The sequence below is a fragment of the Morone saxatilis genome, unplaced genomic scaffold (genome assembly GCF_004916995.1).
Source record: "Morone saxatilis isolate NCDOM2014 unplaced genomic scaffold, NCSU_SB_2.0 Contig24, whole genome shotgun sequence".
In the NCBI taxonomy this organism is placed as follows: Eukaryota; Metazoa; Chordata; class Actinopteri; family Moronidae; genus Morone; species Morone saxatilis.
Window position 1 is genome coordinate 14,987,796 of NW_023339807.1, and position 15,359 is coordinate 15,003,154.

Here is a 15,359-nt window from a genome sequence, read left to right on the forward strand (position 1 = left end):
CACACACACACACACACGCGCTAACAAGGAAGGTGAGGCGGTGACAGACACTCAAAAGTCTGAATATGTGTGCTAAAGCTGCAGTGAGCACCTGACCCGGCTTGCTAAAGGACGAGTGAAAAAAGAAGAAAGGTCGAAAGAGTGAGAGGATATATGGTGCGATAAAAAAGTGTGTCAAAAGAAAGACTATTGTAAGACGAAGTGAGAGAAAAAGTGAGTTTGTGAAAGTGGGACAAACATCTGAGACAAGTGGAGGAGTGAGGATGATGCGAGGTAGGGATGAAGTTCTTCGGTGTGTGTGTGTGTGTGAATGTGAGTGTGTGTGGGCAGTACAATCAAAGATATTTTATCAATTCGATCAATTACCTGCTTTTTTGTCTATCTCAAACCCACCCTGATTTTATAGTTTCCGATTATTCAGAGTGATAATATGACTGTGACTTGATAAATTGATGCCTCTGATGGACCACCATGTTGTTATCAATACTTCTAATAATGTCACTGTAGATTTTAAACACTTGCATTGCATAGTTTTTTTGTTTCTTTTATCAAATCTTTGAAATAACTGTGTGTTCATGCAGATGTAGACGCCTGTGGCTTCACACGCGTCAACTTTTTCTGAACTTTATCAAGCTGTGATTAAGCTGTTTTACTTCAGGTTTCCACTTTTGATGTGACACTGAGTCAAATAGTAAAACCTTGCATTTCAAACTGGCTCTAAATTTGCACAACTTTGCACTTACGTCAAGCTAATTTTATGATTTTAATGCTGAGTCTTTAATCAGCCAAAGATATTTTTATTAGGTCTGTACCAGATCCCAGATCCCATACAACACACACACACATTTTAAAGCATATGTTATGAAGGCATATGTTGTTCTTTGTTTTGAAACTTAATTGGGTTGATTGGGTGACTGTTGGTTTACGTTCACATCGGTTTATGTGTTTCAGTTTTATGGTTTGGTAACATGACTCAATTTTGAGCTCCCTTTGATGCATTTAATATTTGAATCATGTCTCGGATATTTCTTCCCACATATACACTGCACCTCAGGCAACTCGTAGCTGTCTTAAGATGTCAAGAATAGTACAATACAGAGAGTATAATAAGTTGTATAACATTTTGACTTTTTGTAACAAAGTTCATACCTTTTGAGCTGATCTGCAAAACGCCTTTTGTTTGGAGCCACCATAATGTATTAAAATGATAAGTAATATAATCGATAAATGAAACCAATTAATACCTGATATGACATTTGAGATGTTGCAAACCCTTTTGTAAATACACTTCCACCGAATTCTAATCAAGTAAAACCGAAAGAGACAGGAAAACAGGATGCCTCACAACCGCAGTGCATCAGTTTGAATGGACTGAGTCCACACACACATACTGAAGGCAGGCTGCAGAGGAAATGCTGATAATATCATGAAAATGTTATAATTAAAATGAATGAATTTGATTTATTTACTTTATTTATTTAGTACTTAAATTAATTAATTAAAAGAACAAAGCCGCTACACAGAGAGGGGAAGAAGCAGCAAAGAGACAAATGATAACACATAATTATTCTTCTCTATGCAAGTCGCTTACACACTCTCCTGCAACATGCAAACACACACGCACTTGAAAGATGCACACACACACACAGATCGGCAGCTGCTTGTTAGATGGCGCCTAGATGTAGCATATCTCAACCCTGCAGCTGTGTGTGGATAGTGTGCATGAAAGAGAGAAAAGGAGGCTCCCATTTCCAAATATACAACTTCATATTCTTGTGTGTGAACTTCAGTGACAAACACTTAATGATTTAATTCTCTGGTGTTACACACTCACAGTGGGCTTGATATCGTCAGACTTTACGCACACACACTTTTCATATGGCTTTGTTGTTGTGTTCGGGGGATTCCTGTGTAGATTCTTAATACAGTTTCTTTATCAGAAAGGATTTCCTTGTTCCTCTGAGTGCAGAAACCTGCACAGCGCTTCCAAAGCAGCAAAAACATTTGGCTTCAGATCAAAGCTCACATCAAAATCGCAGGTGACACATTCTCCCCGAAAATATGGTAAATGAAATACTGCAGCTTATTCATACCCTTTGCTACTGTCAAAACATTACCTCTTTCAAACACCCCCAAATTCAGCCCGCACTTCAAAGTAAAATATGGTAAATCTGATGGTGCTAATGATGTTTAGATTAGCTTTGATAATCTCCTCAGATAAGTAACTGTAGGTAGTTTTTCTCACACACTTGTTGTCAAACCATGAATGAATCATTGAGTTCTCACATTTATGAAACATCAAGCTCAGTTTGATTTTAAAGAACAAAGGTATTTAATGCCTGTAGACCTGAAGTCAGCATTGACATATAGGAAAGCAAAAATGTTTAGTAACACAATATACAATACAGAAGACAGACGTGAAATACTTCTTATATAATACCTCGGTCATTATAACGTTTATTTTTTAGGAGGATATTTGTTTCTTTCAGTTTCTTTCTTTTCTTCGTTTGTTTGTTGGTTTTAGATCATTTTTTTGGAGGGGTTGAAGTTCTAAATCATGGTTCTCATAAAGGACATTTATTCTCATATTTTAATTTTGTTTCAGTAAGTCAGAATAAGTTTTACAGCTTTTACAGATCATTTTCTGCATTGCACGGCAGGAACAATGAATCTAAAGTTGGCTTTGGTATGACACTTGCCTTTTATTTACTGCATTTTTGATTTGCAAATACATTTTATTTATTTATTTTGTTAATTACCAATATGTTGCGATATAGTCTTTCTTCACCTTCATACATTTTGATACAATAGAAAATATAGTGTGGTTATTTCCTCAACTGAAGCATAATCTTTTTAAACATCTTGCCTCAGAAACTTCTAAATTAAAATATTTAACGTTTTAAATTATATAAATGAATTTATCAATACATAAACAAAAAATCTTTTATTATAAATAATCACAAGACAAATTTTATTGAAACAATTTCAAATCATATTACGCAAGAAAACAGTGGTGTTACACATTATTGCATTTGTGTGTGTGTGTGTGTGTGTGTGTGTGTGTATACAAACTTTGTTTGCACTCTTGCTCGCGTGTGTACAAAAGGTAAGCTTCCGTCAGAGGAAAGTTGAGGTTTTTTGTCCGTTTACAGTGCAATGAACAGACTGCTGACAGTGTGATTTTAGGCAGAGAGTGATGAGTTGAGAGTGGCAATCTGTATTGTCCACCTCCCCACCCCAAGCACACACACACACACACACACACATATACACACAAATATGCAGACACACACACACTCAGCTTCATGCAGAGTACTGTGCGATAGTATTGAGTGTTCTGTAATAAACTCTATGTTGAAACCCGGAGATCAAACCTTTCCTTCCATTTCTTTCTCTTTTTTCTCATGATTTATTCCAGCGGATCTTTTGTGTGTGTATATTTGAGGACACATATACATATCGATGACTCTTTTTTATGTTCGTCCATATTAGATTAGACTCGATTTAGTACTCTTTATTATTGTCATTGCTTGATAATCACAAAAACTGAGAAGAGATAAGATAAGATATTCCTTTATTTGTCCCACAATGGGGAAATAATGTTACAGCAACAAAGTGGATATAGAAAAAAACGTATAAAAAACAGTAAGGGAAATAATATAATATAATATAAACACTATGTACAAGAGAAAAAAACAGTAAGAATCAAGAAAAAAGAATCCAAACGACAGATAACACAAATAGAACGTCCCGCTTTCATAAGGAAGTTGTCATGCTCATGAGAATCCTGCAAACGTTTTATGATTCGTATTTGCTGTTAAGCGGAAGCTTCAGTTGTTTGACAATGACAAATGTGCTTTTTACGTGGGAATGTGTAAGTCATTGATATCTCTAAGTACTGATTGAAAAACATAAATCAGTCCATCTCAGTGCAGCGGCGTCTCGGTATACTTTGTATGCGGAAGCGTGGGAGGTGGCTTTCTTTTATTTTTACTGAAAGACCAGAGTATTTCCATCATTGCAGATCTGTATTCTCTTACACTTCTTAACGACATCCAAATTATGTATCGATTTCAGGATAAACATTTTAAATCGATCGGTGTGGTTGTTTTGCTTAAAGGATCTCACGTCTGTGTGCATGCATATGCAGCTTTGTGTGGTGTGTTTATATAGTTGGTTTCATACTGTACGGTAGTACTGGGTCGCAGTGGAAATATAAGACGTTGAGGGTTTGTCAGTAGATATTGTAAATCATGAGACTATGCAACTAAACTAAATAGTGTTGCTTGGATATATCAGACTGGAGAGCAAAATGAATCTTCATTCACTGATTGAACATAAGCACGTAGAAGCTACAGTAAAAATATCTTTTTAACCCAAAACCCTTATTAATTGGGTCACACTAAGCTGTAGTGCAGGCCTGCCACATTAGGGTAAACCAATATAAACCTGTTTTGGCAATCAGGCAGTAGAAAAATGCACTTTTAGTTTCAACATACAGTACATGCATTTGAGAAAATAAGCACTGTGTTTCAGCTATATTGCCTGCTCTGTTGCTAAGAAGGATCACTAATGGAAGAAACAATGGTAGTAGTTTTTCTGTATTTGTACCTCTCTGCATGCACAGAGACCAGGAGATGCTGGGTTTGGTTGAGGCCTGTGGCCAGAGATACCCAAGTGAGACAAAAAAAAAAAAGCTCACAGGAGCTGCTGATTATAGATTCTTCAGTTTTTATCTTCTGTTAAGTCCATTTCCACTTCCAGATACTGGTGTGTTCAGATTTTTTTGTTTTAGTCATGATTTCGAGTGATCATGCTGTGCTGCTTTAGATCATTTGCTGTCATATAAATTCAGTTGAGAATAATGAGAGCTATGATTGCATGGAAAGTTATTGGAGAAGCAGTGTGTTTGATTGCTGTGTGTGTCTGTGTGTGTGTGTGTGCGTGTGAACAGTGAAAGGTTGTGGGTCACAGTGGATTTCCTGTTGTTTGAGGTTAACAATCAGAACTGAAATAGTGAAAAAAACAAAACAAAAAAAACAGAGACCACTCATGTTCTCTTCCCCTTCCCCACTGCTGAAAGAAACACAATCTTAGTCACAGCTCAGTATCTTTATTTGACTAAATAAACAATATAATGAGATATGATATTTAGCTTGCAGAGAAGTGTTTTTTTTGTTAACCAAATCTGTCTTTTTTAGTGTCAATATCTGGTTGGATCTGTGAAATACTCCTTATCATGGTACATCTTGAGGTTCATCAATCACCTCTATTAGTAGCAGCCACAATCTAATCAGTTGTGCAGTATCCCCACATTATCATACAAGCTTGTGCTCCACGTCTGCATTTACGTGTGTTTTGACCTCAGACCTTCTGTCCCCCTTGGGAGCCTTCAGGTGATCCCTGTGGCACCAGATAAAGAGGGCACACACTGACACACTAACACACACTCGTGAACAAATCTGACACAGTTATGCACGGAAACGCAAATACTACAGCACATAAGCATTGACACGCAGACATAACAATCACACCTTCAATGCATTTGTGGAAGGAAGACGAGATAAGATGACAGGAATAGATAAAAGGAAAAAATATTTGGTGTAAGAAAAAAAAATCACATACTCTATGCTCAGCTTCCTGGATGTGTGTCACCTTTCAGTGTTACTATAAATATGTTTAATAATGTGTACAATTATACTATAATGTGATGCCTCTATCGTTCTATCTGTCATTATATTGCAGATATGTGTGTTAGGACATGCTATAAAACTGTTCCCACCGCTCACAAAGACAACATTTACCTTAAATTGGTACCTTAATGGAGCAAATTACATCTGATTATGACATAAAAATCACCACTAAGCAAAAAGACTGAGGGGTGTGAGAGCTTACAGAGATCAGGGGCATGGGGGGAGGTGAGAGGGGGATGGCCATTACTGGCAGTGATGAAGGAGAGAGAGTACATTACTGGCAGCTGTGTCCTTTATGAGCGAGACAGAGAAGGATTCACAAAGAAAGAAATGAGATGAAAGAGGGACAGTCAGAGTGAAAGAGAAGCCAGTCAACCACTTGAAAGGACTCTGAGGTTGACACCTTCGTATTCTCCGCCTTTCTCCATTTGAAAATATTCCACGTCCTCAGAAGACTCTCTCCTCGTCATATTTGATGTTGTTCATTATTATTAAGGCAAGAGGTGCTTGAGAGGAAAATACCTTTGCTTTACTCTGGTCACACAACAACTGACAGATGTTTAAGGGGAAGTACAGCAGAACACTTGAGTTCTCACAGTGGGAATCGTTTTCCACTTTACTTTTTGGGTGAGAATCAGTATATATGCAGTGTCATCATGGTGTTGGCATATTTTACTTCTACAAGTTGTGTGCTCTAGAGGTTAAGACTGGATTTTAGGATAATTTATGCATCTGAAATCATAACATTATTCAAACAACATAAACTATTGTTTTATTGAGGTTAAACAATGCTGACGTGATGATAAAGAAACCTGAGGTCATGAGTTTACAGTATATTACAGTTATAAGGGACTGGTTAATCTACATTTGGTCAGACTTTTTCACAATGACAGAGGAATAAATGCACAAACATATGCAGATACGTTGATTTGTTATATTTGTCAAAGATATGGACAGTAAGCAGAGGATTACAGACTTTCTTTGACAGATTTTATCTTTATAATGAGATGATATGATATACAGATCTGGATACGGATCCATAAACAAGTCCTTTTTTGCACAGTGTGATATCATATCAACAGATTTGACTTTTCCTTCAGTACACACTCTATTTGGTCAGCTGTCAGACATTTTTGTTTTTTTGTGACCTGTTGAGCTGCTGCATGAAAAAATACTTATACTGAAGATCAAGGATCTTCTTCTTGCTTGCATTACTCTTGGTGTGTTACCTGCCTGACAGTAACATAGTAGCACCTGTGTTGACAAAAAATGGCTGCACTTGAAAACGTTAACATAATTGCTTTCACTTCTGTGTTTGTTCAGCCCAGATTGAAGTTATCCCATGCAAGATCTGCGGTGACAAATCCTCTGGAGTGCATTATGGAGTCATCACATGTGAGGGTTGCAAGGTGAGATGACAGCATTTGACCCCTTCCTCACTGTACAAACACAAATATATCAGTATTAACGAAACAGTTCAACATTTTGGGAACTACAATTCAGTCTCATGTTAGATGAGGAGATTCAGACCACTGTCACATCTGTACATTCAATATGAAGCTACAGCTAGCGGCCTGTTGGCTTAGCTTATCATAAAAACTGGAAACAAGGGGGAAATAGCTAGCCTGGCTCTGTATAAAGGTATAAAATCCTTCTACCAGAATCTCAAGAGCTCACTAATCAACAATTGTTTGTTGAAACCTCACAAAAACCTGAAGTGTGAAAACGTCACGTTGTGGTTTTACAGAGAGTTATGTGTCGGACTATTTCTTGACCAGGTGTTAGTTCTTGGAGTGTTGCCAGAGCCAAGTTATGTATTTCCTCCTGAGATGGTAAGCTTAGCTAACCAGCTGCTGGCTCCAGCTTCATACTGAACATACAGATGTAAGAGAGGTATCCATCTTTTCATCTACCTCTCAGTAAGAATGCAAACAAGCCTTTTTTCTCAAAATGTTGGACTATTCCTTTAATAATCAGAGCAAGTCCAATATATTCAGTGTCATCTTATTGTAGTTTTTTTTTGGTGTCAGCATAGCTTATTTAAGTAAGTAAGAAGAGACGTGAGCACAGAAATATTGAAGATATGTTTGAGATGATTTAGTAACAGTGTCACACGCTAATCAGCAAGTTTGTGTTTCACCTAAAATGTTAAAACGTATTAATTAATTAACTAATTAAAGGGAATCTACATTGATATCTGCCTTAAAAATCATGTTTCTGTTTTTCTCTCAGGGATTTTTCCGGCGTAGCCAGCTGCCTACTGTATCCTACTCCTGCTCCAGGCAGAGCAACTGTCAGATCGACCGGGCCAGCCGCAACCGCTGCCAACACTGCCGTCTGCAGAAGTGCTTGGCGCAGGGCATGAGCAGAGATGGTGAGACACAAACAGACTGACAGACAGACTATATCAGTTAATCACAGCATGTGTTCATTTTCATTGTGTTCACTTTTTTGTCTTTCTCAGCTGTGAAATTTGGACGGATGTCCAAACGTCAGCGGGACTCCCTGATTGCTGAAGTGGAGAGGCACCGACAGCAGCAACAGCAGCAACAGCAGCAGCTTCAGGGAGATGCCCAGTCTGTCTTGTCCTACTCCACCAAGGCCCGTCAAGACCGCTCCCCACAGCTCCTTCAGCCCATGGCCTACTCCTTCACCGGGGAAACTGAGCTGCTGACCTACACTGCTGATGTTCACCCATACCTGGTGTGCTCCCCAAACGAGTCGCAGGTGTCGGGTATGATCTACCGAGGCTCCGGTGTCTCTCCCACTTTAAGACCCCAGGGGAGGGGAGACAACAGCGGACACCCCGACGTAAGAGGTGAGGTACCCATGTGTGTACTCACTGTGTGCAGTTCCCTTCATCCTCCTCTGCTCATCCCTTATTTGTCTGTCGACTCTGTTCTTCATGTCAGGATTTGACTCCAGACAGTCATCTCATGATCTGATGGCCATTCATCCCTACAACCCTCTGGAGGATCCTTACAGCCTCTATCCTCACTGTCTAAGAAACATAGGTGAGCAAACAGCATGTGGGACATGGGGTAACGTGCATGTAAGTGTTTTGTAGTTATTGATACTTAAGTGTTACTTCTTTTTTTCTTTTTTTAGATGAGCTGTGTGCCAGCATTGTGCGTTCCCACAGAGAGACCAGCCAGTACAGAGTGGAGGAGCTGCAGGCTCTCAGATGGAAATTGTTCAGCAGAGAGGAGATCCAAGCCTACCAGAGCAAAGTATACCAATCTGATGACTGTTTTCTTGGTTCTCAAGCTTCCTCTTGTGACCTTATTCAGGCAGTCTCAAAACAAAACATGCCATTTCAGATGGCTTTAGGCTGAGGCTACTTTTGATTCATCAAAGAGAAAACCGAGAAAACTTGTTTCATCATTTTCCCCGCTCCTCTACTTCTCTCTCTTTGATCACACAGAAGACTTATGTTCAGCTTGAAGTTAATGGCTTTGATGATCCTTCCAAAATTGCTTTTTAGCACTGAATATGCTATAATTACACTAAATAAACATTTGAAGTACAGTAAATATGCTAAATTATAAGAATAAGTAGTAGACTGAATGGCATGTGGCAATGGCAATGTTAAAATTGGTTAAAATGTTTGTTGATTTGAATATTATGTTGCAAAGACTTCTTCGAAATAAACTCACTCTACACTTTTTCTTACTCCCAGTCAGTGGATGAGATGTGGCAGCATTGTGCCGTCCGACTGACTGATGCCGTGCAGTATGTGGTGGAGTTCGCGAAACACATCCCAGGCTTCCGTATGCTCAGCCAAAACGACCAGATTGCTCTCCTGAAGACTGGTGAATTTAACTGTCACTTACAAGAAGGGACCATCCCCTTCAATCGCAATCTAAAATGCTTTTAATCGCTCTTTTTTTCCTTTTAACTGACCCCTTTCTTCCCCTCTTCTCTCAGGCTCCATGGAGGTGGTTCTGGTCAGGATGTGTCGATTCTTCAACACAGAGAACAACACCGTCTTCTTTGACGGGAAATTTGCTGGAGGGGAAGTCTTCAAGTCCTTGGGTGAGGATTTCTCTCTGCATTGCTCCATACATGAAGCACAACAGCAGTTCTGAAACCATTCACACATTGAGCTCAAAATATAAATATGGTGGTTTATCAATGCTCTGTGGTTTCTTTTCTTGCAGCATGTGGTGATTTAATCACTGCGGTGTTTGACTTTGCTCATGGTATGTGTGCTCTAAAGCTCACTGAGCACCAGATTGCTCTCTTCAGTGCTCTGGTGCTGATCAACACAGGTAAGATCAACTCACCTGTCTCTCAGTCAGGTTGCATTATATTCCACAGTTCTAAAACATAAAAAAGTGTGAAAGACACTTCAGTGCAGTTGATTACCAACAGGATAAGCAATATATGTCATGCTTTTCACCAGGGAACATCAGTTTTGTTTTGTTTATCTTTTGGAAGCTGAGTTGTCTTTTTTCGTTCCCCAAGATTTACCCAGTCTACATTTTAAGATTTACACTGATGGTCATTTATGGCTAAATCTTGACAGTGTATCAGGACCATGTGCCAGATCAGAAAGCTGACATTTTGAAAAAAATATTTAACTAAAGACATATATTTTTAGTCACCTTAACCTTGATATTGGTTTGTGAAACACATTACATTTTCAACCCATCAATATTATCAATATAAACTGTAAGACTGAGACATGCAAAACAAATGTAGCAGAAATAGGTTATAAGCTTTTATCATTGTCAACAGCCAAATAATTCCTGAAATATTCAACATTTCTCTGCTTTCAATAGACCTACGGTAGATCAGACAACTGAGAAGTACAAGTCATCCTTTTTCCATCACATTTTGCTCTGTGGTTTAGTTTTTCATTCTCACACATTCAGCTTCTCTGCCCCCCAGTGGCTGTTAATAGACATGGTAACATTTACAGGCCACACAGTGAACCAGGAATATCCACATGTATGCAGAGTAATATGGTGCACCCTTAAAAATAAATCCTCTTGCTTTTTTTGTCTTTCTGTGCAGATCGTCCAAGTCTGGAGGATAGAAGCAGGGTTCAACGAGTGCAAAGAAGCGTGGAGTTAGGACTCACACACATTCTACGCCGAGACAACCAAGAAAGTCTAATGCACAAGGTACGTGTCTCATTATAGAGCAGATACTTTATCTTTAGCTCTCTGCTTGGTTAAAGCTGATTAAAAAAAGCAAACACATTATTCTTTGATCTGCATGTTCCTCACTGTGGTAGAAAACAGATGTCTAATTGTGTCTGTGTCCTCTCCGCAGCTCTACCAGAGGATGGCGGTGTTGCGTTCACTGTGCAGTCTGCACATGGAGAAGCTGCGCTGGTTCAGTCAGCGTTACCCGCTCATCGCTCACTCTCAGTTCCCTCCACTCTACAAGGAGCTGTTTGCCTCTGAGGCAGAGCTGCTGCCGGGGACCACTCACTGAGGATTTAGTAGAATATGCAAAGACACAGTCGTACACACACACACACAGGCACCGACACAGCACCACACACACATACACACATTATTTTAAATCTCATCATTACTTCCTGACAGAATCTATTTTTCTAATAATAAAAAATGAGAGAGAAGCACAGTAGTTGTAGTGTGTTAAGTATGACTCCCAGCAGAGCTTTTTGGTAGATTGTGTCAAACATAAATTTCCATATTTTGATAGCTTAAAACTATTTTGATTATTCCAGGGAAACAGATGTTTTGATGTTCTTTGACAGTACATTGTCAATGGGATATATTTTCTCTCAGGAGTGTGCTTTTGTGATTCTGTCCAGTTGTTGTGTGTTCAGACATAGAGATTCAAAGAGGCAGCACAAACTTAAAATGGTCAATAACTCAGTATAATACACAGACTGTTCTTGTAGTATTAAATATTATAAGTAACCTTTATGCCTCAAAAGATTTTCATCTCAACGTCATTGCTGTATTATACTGTTTCCGCAATGTCAGACATTTGAATGATAATATCACAACTATTTCCTTCAACAACAACAATAGGAAGACATCAGATTTGTTAAATGCCAGTAAACTGTAAGACTCTTGTCCTCATTGTGACAGTCTCAGAAACAACTGAGCTGAATGTGATATGTGTACATATTCAGTGCTATACACACCCAAAAAGAGACAAGAGACCTGCCTCATTGCATCTGTATGTCTCTAGAGAAATGTTTCTCCTCAGGTTGATGTTGTCACAGATTGACTAATAAGTCCCACAAAGTGGCAGTACCTCTAAAATGTTATCCTTTGTGTTCAAATAAATCCTCACAGGCTTTTATATCTTTTGAGCTTTGAAAAGATGTTGCATTAAATGTAGAATAAATATTCAATTACAAAAATGTGATACAGTAGAAGTCTGTTCCTCTGTGTGGAAACTTTTCCCTTTTTTTCAGATAAACCTGCATATCTTTTGTTTTCTCTACATATCTTTAAATAAAGCCATGAGTGCAGAGGAAATGATGATAGGTTTCAGCATTAAGTAATATATGTCTGGATGTAGTTCGTCCTGTTCCTGGAACAGCGGAGGTTATAATGAAGATAATTCCATGTAACTCTTATAATAAACTGCTGAGCCTGTGACACCAAACAGATGTGCTAACTTTATTTATCTATTTGAAAAAACAAATGTAATGTAAGCAGTTGTGTAAGACTGGGACGTGCAACAAAAAGGGTCTTGTTAGCAAATTTCATAGCAGACATAGTTCTGCATTATTTATCATTATCAGTCGCATATGGAGGAACATCCAGACATAGTCCCAGCACAATACTGTAGATGTGCAACTGCATGTAACACAAAGGAAATATTAGTCATTGTGGATGACCCTTATGCAGATTGTGGCAATGGAAAGTTGTCATCAGGTTGTCATAGACAGAAACTGTTGCTAACCAAGTTAAGAGGAAGCAAATAATGAAAAGACTGAGTCAACTGGCAATTTCCCTTAAAAAGCCACAAAGAATCTATGTTACACATCCTTGCAGTCATGCTAGAAAACTAGCTGTGCTCTTATATTCTTTTTCATGTGTGGTTGTTTGCTAAAAAACAACTTTCTAAACAACCTTCATATGCAGTGATTTTTGCTCTCATAGTTTAGTTTAGAAAGACAAAAATAATTCTTGTTGACGTCTCATGTTGAATAGAAGATAAGCAAAGTACAACTCTGTTTATTTAATAGCCATTTTCCCACTCGTTGTAACTATTACACCCACAGTAATCCAAAGAGTGGGAGTCCTCTTTTAATTTCCTCTCTTGTGGTTTCTTGGTTTTTTCCTTCTGCGTTAAGATACTTTGGCTGCTCTTGACCTGTAACGACCATAGAGACATGAACTTGAGCAATATAAATAAACTAGACATCATTTTACTCCTGGAAAACAACATAAAGCTGTGCCACAATGTTAGTCTTTACTGTCAACCCATGCTCATATTTTGACAGTGGCCCTCTCTTTCCAGTACAAGTATGAAAGGGAGTACATTGCAGCCCTGCAAGTTTGTTTGCCTTTCTTTGCTGTCTGACCTCTCGGGGGGATTTTCTACCCGGGACAAACACAGTTTCCGGACCTCCATCATTCACAACCACCAACCAGAAACTTTGATCCTGCTATCTACTGTAAGTGATGGGAAAGAGCTATGGGCAGCGCAGCAAAAGCTGGATAATCCTGCCAGTTTAAGCTGTGGCCTGTAGCGAGCAAACTGTGGAAACTCATTAAATTGCTGTCTGCATCTGCAAAGTAAGTTTTTCTGGAGAACATGGTGGGAGGGATTGTGTAGAGGTCACACTGTCTCTCAGACTGGAATTTGTGAGACCATGATAACCCTGGACTCAAACTGTTGGACAACAACAGTGTGAGATAAGAAGGAATTTAAGGCCTTTAATATCTAAGCAAACAATAAATCACTAACACAGTGGGTGAGATGGACAAAATTAAAATCGAGGTAACAAATGACAAGATTAGATTGTTTACTTTGTTTTTTTCTGGGGGGGGGGCAGCTAATGATGCTTCCAAAATATTTGCTAAATGAATTATAGGCCTAATGATAATAATTCACCTTTAATCCCCTGTGTGATAAAATGAGTTAAATAATGACTTTGTTTCAGCAAGAACTGGCAGTACAGGTGCTAACTGAGGAGTAAATAGCTTAACAGTAGTCATGTTCAAACACACACAGCCCACAGTTTCAGTGACTGAAAACGAGATCATACTTTTCCCATATAAGCGCACCCTAACTGCACCCAGGATTTAAGCGGAGCACTTATGAGTCATGTTGAAAAACTTCCTCCCCTCCCTATTTTTCCCCTCACTCCGCCTCATCCCCCCCCCTCAAACCCCACAACAACCATAAAAACTGTTTTCCCCGGTTGCAGACGGACAGCACGGCGGCTTCTGTTGGACCAATTAACGGGCCGGTCTGAGCGCTGCCCCGCTGAGCGTGCTTTCCTGGGCGGCCTCTGCTCTCTCTCTCTCTCCCTCTCTCCCTTTCTCTCTCCCTCCCTCTGTGCCAGGACAGCCAGCAGCAGCGGGACAAACAGTACCAGAGAGACACTATCAAGTTGGCAATGGGGTCGTCTCCGGCTCTAGTCTGCGCCACCGCGTTTGTGTTGGTTTTACTGAGCTCAGCGCATGAGGGTTGGTACTGTTGTTGCTTTTTCTTTTGTGTTGTTGTTCATGTCAGAAATTGTTGTGTTTGCTTCTTGGCTGATGGCCGGGCTCCATGTTGGTTCGTCTAAACTGCTGTAAGTGCGTTTATTGCGCCCACACTGACATGAATCCTCCAGTATTCAAAGGGCTTTTATGTGCATGCCTGCTGTGATGTCTCCACTGGTGGAATGTACTGTTTTATTACATGAATATTTATATTCTGGCACTTTTGTTTCACTGCGTTTCAGGGGCAAATACTTCAGATTCATAGAGAGGCTGCTTGCAAGATTAAGATTTTCCATGAGATAGTAGAATATGATGAATTGTTATAGATGAAACTAACAAATAGTATGCAAATATTGAAAATGATACAACATTCAAATCTGACTTAAGATATTCCTTTACTAGTCCCACAATGGGGAAGTCTATTGTTGTGTTCGTACTTCCAAACTTTTACTTAGGTACCATTTTAAATGCAGGACCTACTTGTAATGAGAGTAATTAGGGGTGGGCATTCGACACCTCCTTGGTTATTGGGGGACCTCCAAGTACGTGTAGGAGTGAATAGGGATACTTCTTCCACCACTGTTCTGTCTGTCTGTCTGTCTCTGTATAATTTGTGCATTAAAGAAAACCAATGAAGAGTTGCATAACTTTGTCTGGCTTCCTTCCTCCCTCTCTCTTTGTGTCTACGATTTTCCAGATGAGCAAAACCTTGAGCAGCGTGATGTCACCTTTGACCTCGACAAAATCATGCAAGGTGCGTGTATTCACATACCAGTGCAGTATTTCTGCAAGGACCAGCTGTTCAGAATGGCATTTGGTCAGCTCTTGCTACCTCAAGAGTTTTTTAGATTGAGGTTTAAGGATAACATTTTCTTTATTCATAAAGTTCAGTTTGCTCGTCAGGAGAAGTGCTACATAACTTTTGTGTGTAATGTAACCCTGATCGTGTCTTTTTATAGTCTCTGCGACTTTATGGTGCCATACTAAATTGCTAAAGATCCCTTTAAGTTTT

General features: G+C 39.2%; 2 protein-coding genes across 6 annotated transcripts in view; both read left to right on the forward strand.

The window, feature by feature from the left end:
• rorc (RAR-related orphan receptor C) overlaps nt 1-12,295 on the forward strand; it is a 19,115-nt gene extending 6,820 nt beyond the window's left edge. For all 5 annotated transcript variants that reach the window (XM_035672250.1, XM_035672251.1, XM_035672249.1 and 2 more), the window contains 10 exons: nt 7,017-7,102; nt 7,926-8,067; nt 8,158-8,511; nt 8,606-8,707; nt 8,802-8,923; nt 9,373-9,505; nt 9,621-9,728; nt 9,854-9,964; nt 10,713-10,822; nt 10,974-12,295. In XM_035672250.1, coding sequence (XP_035528143.1) covers nt 7,017-7,102; nt 7,926-8,067; nt 8,158-8,511; nt 8,606-8,707; nt 8,802-8,923; nt 9,373-9,505; nt 9,621-9,728; nt 9,854-9,964; nt 10,713-10,822; nt 10,974-11,138 — 1,433 coding nt within the window. In that variant the 3' untranslated portion in view covers nt 11,139-12,295. The remainder of the gene's footprint in view (nt 1-7,016; nt 7,103-7,925; nt 8,068-8,157; nt 8,512-8,605; nt 8,708-8,801; nt 8,924-9,372; nt 9,506-9,620; nt 9,729-9,853; nt 9,965-10,712; nt 10,823-10,973) is intronic.
• A 1,761-nt stretch (nt 12,296-14,056) lies between these two features.
• The window catches only part of LOC118335745 (extracellular matrix protein 1-like), a 5,663-nt gene continuing 4,360 nt past the window's right edge, over nt 14,057-15,359 (forward strand). The window contains exons 1-2 of the mRNA XM_035672173.1: nt 14,057-14,329; nt 15,045-15,101. Coding sequence (XP_035528066.1) covers nt 14,260-14,329; nt 15,045-15,101 — 127 coding nt within the window. The 5' untranslated portion in view covers nt 14,057-14,259. The remainder of the gene's footprint in view (nt 14,330-15,044; nt 15,102-15,359) is intronic.